The sequence below is a fragment of the Anarrhichthys ocellatus genome, unplaced genomic scaffold (assembly GCF_004355925.1).
Source record: "Anarrhichthys ocellatus isolate YVR2014 unplaced genomic scaffold, GSC_Weel_1.0 scaffold214, whole genome shotgun sequence".
NCBI classification, from domain to species: Eukaryota; Metazoa; Chordata; class Actinopteri; order Perciformes; family Anarhichadidae; genus Anarrhichthys; species Anarrhichthys ocellatus.
The window spans coordinates 150,121-155,765 of NW_022280244.1; the positions used below are offsets into that span (position 1 = coordinate 150,121).

Genomic DNA, 5,645 nt, shown 5'->3' on the forward strand with positions numbered 1-5,645 from the left:
CAAAGAATCACTGAAACCAAAAGATTGATTGAAAAGCATGTTTTATTTAAACAACCACAAAAACTAGAAAACGTCAGAAATTGTGATATTTCATCAAAACATTTTATTCTTCATGTTCTCATTATAAATCTCTCCTCTAATAAAGAGTTCACTTTAACCAGAGTGTGTAGAAACATTAAAGTGTGAAACTATGACGTCATGATTGATTCATCTGAGACCAACAGTCATGTGACCACAAGGAGGAGACACTCTGACTGAACTACAGGAAGTGAACACAGAGAGGAGAGAGATGAGGATGAAACGTGAATAATTTTCATAAATATATATTCCATCATTTGCCAATCAGCAGCAGGTAGATGACAATAATGTCAAACATTAATTAAACACATTCATAACACTAAAAAGAGTTTTCTGGGTGTTAAATTATTCATTTCGTGTAGAGTTCTAAAGACTTAATGAAATAATCTTTTTAACATCTTTTTGTTCATAATTTCTAAAACGTAAAACAAGTTAAACTCTCCCGATTGTTTTGAGTCAATCTGTACTGAAAAATATATAACAAAAGGAGAAATGACAAAACAGACATGAATTCATTGATGATCCATATTAACAGATACAGTTTATTTTAGTTGTTTGATTGTTTGGATCCATTTGCTCAGCATGAAGACTGGAGAAGATGAGCTGGCATGGCTCTGTCCAAAACAAACCAATCTGCCTCTCAGCACCTGAAGCTCACCAATTTAAGGTTCACTGATTGAGTCACTTGATTCTACACAAGAACAAAAAGATTAAACAAACCCTGAACCCCCAAACAGGCTGTTGCGGGGTTGGGTGCTGTTGCGCAGGCACCCCACCTCACTAATACCAACACGTTATATCTCAATATACAAAAAAAACAAAGTGTATGCTGGACGTTTGAGTTTTAGAGGCGTTTGTTGGTGGATTTTGTTTTGTTGTTGGTAGTGGCTTCATATTTAGATTTTAGACCAAGAGGTTGAATGTCTAGCCCGAGGGCACGTGGACAGGGGGAACCAGAACCAGAGATCCACAGTCTCTACTGTTTCTTGTTGTGTGTGAGTCGGTGGCTCGAGAGGTGCTGCAGCAGCCTGAAGCCCTTCTGACAGTGTTCACACTTAAAGGGCTTCTCGCCCGTGTGGATGCGCGCGTGTTTGGCGAGGTTGCTCTTGTCGTTGAACTGCTTCCCGCACTCTTTACAGTCATACGGTTTCTCCCCCGAGTGGATCAGCCAGTGTTTCTTCAGGCTCACGGCCTGGGTGAAGGACTTTCTGCACTGGGAGCAGCGGTGCGGTTTCTCCGGCTTCTCGGGATCTGCCGGCACCGCGGGCTCTGCGATGTCCCGGCTCGGCGGTTTCTCCTCGTGCGTGGACCGGTGCGTTTTCAAAGCCGAGTGGTTGGTGTAACCCTTCCCGCAGGTGTCGCACGTGTACGGCCTCTCGCCCGTGTGGCTGCGCTCGTGGACGAGCAGGTGCTGCAGGAGCCGGCAGCCCTTGGCGCAGTATGAGCAGCGGTACGGTTTCTCTCCCGTGTGTATCATCTTGTGCTTCTTCAAGTTGTTCCTGCCGCTGAAGGCCTTGGGGCACATGTTGCACTTGAAGGGTTTCTCCCCCGAGTGGGTGTACAGGTGCGCCGCCAGGGACATCTGGACCCTGAAACGCTTCGGGCACAGCTCGCACTGGTACGGCTTCTCGCCCGTGTGAACCCGCTCGTGCTGCTTCAGTTTCGCCAGGTGCTTGAAGCTTTTGGCGCAGCGGCTGCATCCGTGCGGTCTCTCCTCGGAGTGGCTGAGCATGTGGATTTTGAGGTCCCCCTTCCTGGCGCAGCTCTTGCCACACTGCTCGCATGTGAACGCTTTCTCCCCCGTGTGGGTGAGCTGGTGCAGCTTCAGAGTGCCCTCCCTCCCGAACTGCTTTCCGCAAACCTCGCAGCTGTGACACCTCTCCCCCGTGTGGGTGAGGAGGTGCTGCCGGAGGGTGTGCAGCAAGTAGAAGCTCTTGTCGCACTGCTCGCAGGCGTGCCGTCTCTCTCGCGGAGCCTCCTCGGATGTTTCTCTACCGTCGTGGTGCTCGCGGCGCACATGCAGCCGCAAGTGGCGCTCAGTGCGGAAAGTCAGGCCGCACTCGTTGCACGAATACGTCTCCTGCTCCGCCTGTTCCGACTCTGGCTGGCTCGCTGTACATGTCGCCGCGCCGCAGTGGTGCAGCTGGTGTCTGGTGAGGTGGCTCCTCTTCGAGAAGGATCTCCCACAATCCTCGCAGGGGAGATGTCGGCGTTCGGATGCTGCTTCCTTCTGGTTCTTCTCCGCTTTGTTTTTCATCGGTCGCGAGAAAGGAAAAAGGACACACAGTTAAATTTAACAGTGGATCTGCGATCGTTGCATGAATACGTCTCCTGCTCCGCCTGACTCATCGTACCTCTTTTGGCGCCGCAGTGGTGCGACCGGTGTCTGGTGAGGTTGCTCCTCTTTGCGAAGGATTTCCCACAATCCTCACAGGGGAGACGTCGGCGTTCGGATGCAGCTTCCTGTTTGTTCCCCGCTGCTTTGTCATCATCGGTCGAGTCAAGACACGGAAAAGGAAGAAACACAAAGCTCAAATGTCTCATTTCTACAACACTGAGCCGGGATGTGTGTTTCAATCTTTCGATGGTCGGAGAAGAGTTAAACTTGGAAAACTTAATATTTTCTACTGGAAACGTTTACCTCCACCTCCCGGCTCGGAGGCTTCTACAGCTTCAGCTTCCCGTTCCTTCGGTGTGGAGACGTTTTGTGATTCTGCTTCCTGCCGACGTTCCTCCGGATCCCCGAGCGTGGCGTCTCTGAGGGACTCTGATAGTTGGTAGTCCTGTATGAGCCACGCCACCTGGTCCGAGGCGCCGCCGCCGTCCTCCTGGAACACTAACAGGGTCCCCTCTGAGGCCACGCGACTCTGCTGCAGTTCATCTGTTCCTTTGGTTCTGGTTCCCCCCCAGCCGGGGTCTTCAGAGTCCTCCACTTCCACTTTAAACAGGTTGATCGGCGCGCCGGTGTCGCTTTTGCACCAGTCCGCGTACCGGCCCAGCTCCGGGTTCTCAAAGTAGTCGACCACCTCCTCCTTGACCTCCACCTTGATGCCGACGTGACTCTGCTCCGCTGCCCCGTGGACCAGCTGCCTGAGTCCTGGAAGTGTCATGCAGTCCACCAGGCGGAGGGAGAGACCCCTCAGAGCGAGGGCAGAGGAGTCGACTGAGGAGCCTGAGGGAAGGAAAGAGGATTCACGAAGCACAATTCATACGCTGGGGATGTTTTAAAAAGAGCTCGACATGTAAGAGATGATGTCAAAGGAAGAAAATATAAAGTGTGACACAAAGTTCTACTGACGGCTTCATATGGAGGGAGGAAGGAAGAAGAGGATTAGGAGAAAGGAGGAGGAGGAGGGATGAAGGAGGGAGAAAGGAGAAGAAGGAGAAGGGAGGAAGAGGAGAAGGAGAAGGAAGAGAAGGAGAAGGGAGGAAGAGGAGAAGGAGGGAGAAAGGAGAATAAGGAGAAGGAAGGAGGAGAAGAAGGAAGGAGGAGGACAAGGGAGGAAGAGGAGAAGGAGGAAGGAGAAGGAGAAGGAAGGAGGAGAAGGGAGGAGTCTGACATACGGAGGATCCATTCAGCTCTGTGTCTGATTCTTGTCTGTTTCCTTTAAAGTGACTCAGTGAACATGAATAAAATAATTCTTCAGTGAATCTTGAATCATCACACGTTTAAATGAACACAGTGTGGAAGTAAACACATCACAGTTAAGTCTAGTATAGGAAAGCAGCACCTCAGCACCAGTAACAGCACTAAAACACACGGGTACTGTTGTTAACTAAAGTATATTTATACAGATAACAGAGAGCAGGAAATACCCCCCACCCCCACCCCCCCATGTGACAGTGAACAGCTGGCTGATGATGTTTGTTGTCTACATACAGGTAAATGAACTCCTGTGTGACGTCACGTTTCCGCTCACCTGCCGGCTCCGGCCTCACAGCTGGTCCGGGGTCAGCAGGTCCGGGGTCGGCTGGTGTCTTCAGACAGTCCACCAGACGGACAGACAGACGCTTGAAGCCGAGCAGAGACGAGCTGCTGGGAGACGCCATGATGTCTTCAACGGAGGTCAGAGGTCACAGGTTCATCTACAGATGGAGGGGGAGGGAGGAAGGAGGTTCATCTACAGACGGCCTGAGAGACAGGAGAAAACTTTAAATGTACTTAGTTACATCCCACCACCTGCTGATTGAATGTCTGACCTCATATAACACCGTCTGTCTATGAGGCTAACTTTAGCTTAGCATTACATTGAAGCTTCAAACTGGGGCTAAGGAGGAGGAAGGAAGGAAGAGGAAGGAAGGAGGAGGAAGGAAGAAGGAAGAAGGAGAAAGAGTCTGTCTACCTTCAGCTGATTAACTCTGTTCCGGTTCGAGTTGTTAACCGTTTGGTGAAAAGTAAACTACAACATATATAATATGTAATATGTTTATACAACACAAAGAGAGAAACATCCTGTCAACCCAACGGGCGTAGAGTCTCTACTTCCGGGCTAACGTTTGAGCTAAACGGCTGCAGACGAACCTCCGCTTCATAGAACCTTTAATAAATGTCCACTACTAACTCTCTAGTTAGTAAACTGTCTGTTCATAAAGATCATTACATTAAAAAACAGGATGAAACCGGTTCAAAACGTACGAAACAGACGCAGAGAAGAAACTCTCGGTGAATTACCGACATGGTTGTTTTCTTCCGGGTCTATGTGACGGACCTGTCTGGTCAACCAATGGGCGCAGAGAAAATGGAGGAGGCGGGTTGTTTTAGAGAACTGGCGCCAATCGACGTGTCGCTTGTTTACAGGGAAACGGCACCTCGGTTAGGACAAAAATAGCACAATACGCGGAAGGAGGAGGAGAAGAAGAAGGAAGTAAAAACTACTACATTGGCCTCTGATATGTGGTGCAGTAGAAGGACAAAGTAGCACAACAAGTAAAATAACACGAAGGAGCATTGACAAGCAAAGAAAATACTTTTATTCACCCAAACACCAGCAATTAAACGTACTGCTCTCTTTGTGTCGTTCCACACATCCACCACTAGGTGGAGCCACGTGATCAGTGTTTCTCTCTTTACAGCGTTTCATTCACAGTTTCAGGGCGGTGTTTGTTTATTGCTCCTGTCACATTATACACCCTGTGGCCTTCATTTTCACTGCAATATATAAAAGTCCTGCATCTCTATGGAAACAGAACCACCATGGCTACAAGTAGAGAGAACTACAACATGTCTTTAGTGCAGAACAACACAGTTACAATGACATCAATCATTACAAAATATATACATGTTAAATTGCTTTGATAACGTATTTTACAGAAATTGGAAAACAATGGAATCTAAGTGTCCACAAGTGTTACCAATGTTGGAGAAAATGGAGTCTCTTCATGTTCTAGTTATTAAGTTATTCACATGTTTCCAGCCTCTCCTCTCTCCTCTCCTCTCTCCTCTCCTCTCTCTCCCCTCCTCTCCTCCTCTCTCCTCTCCCCCCCCTCTCCTCTCCTCCCTCCTCTCCTCTCCTCTCCTCTCCCCTCCTCTCCCCTCCTCTCCTCTCCTCTCCTCTCCTCTCCCCTCC

At 49.2% G+C, this 5,645-nt stretch overlaps 1 protein-coding gene across 5 annotated transcripts; it reads right to left on the reverse strand.

Annotated features, from left to right (window-relative positions):
* Window positions 1-287: 287 nt before the first annotated feature.
* On the reverse strand, window positions 288-4,792 carry LOC116400879 (oocyte zinc finger protein XlCOF6-like). 5 transcript variants are annotated; one of them, XM_031878974.1, is made up of 5 exons: window positions 4,751-4,792; window positions 3,999-4,210; window positions 2,720-3,250; window positions 2,433-2,555; window positions 288-2,322 (listed from the first exon to the last, which is right to left on the reverse strand). In XM_031878974.1, exons 2-5 carry the CDS (start codon window positions 4,126-4,128, stop codon window positions 1,055-1,057), a joined length of 2,052 nt encoding a protein of 683 aa, XP_031734834.1. In that variant the 5' UTR covers window positions 4,129-4,210; window positions 4,751-4,792; the 3' UTR covers window positions 288-1,054. The 5 variants fall into 5 exon arrangements, with proteins under 5 accessions (XP_031734834.1, XP_031734837.1, XP_031734835.1 ...); XM_031878977.1 differs by having other exon boundaries at window positions 3,999-4,164; window positions 4,751-4,767; XM_031878975.1 differs by having other exon boundaries at window positions 3,999-4,164; window positions 4,715-4,764.
* Window positions 4,793-5,645: the final 853 nt, after the last annotated feature.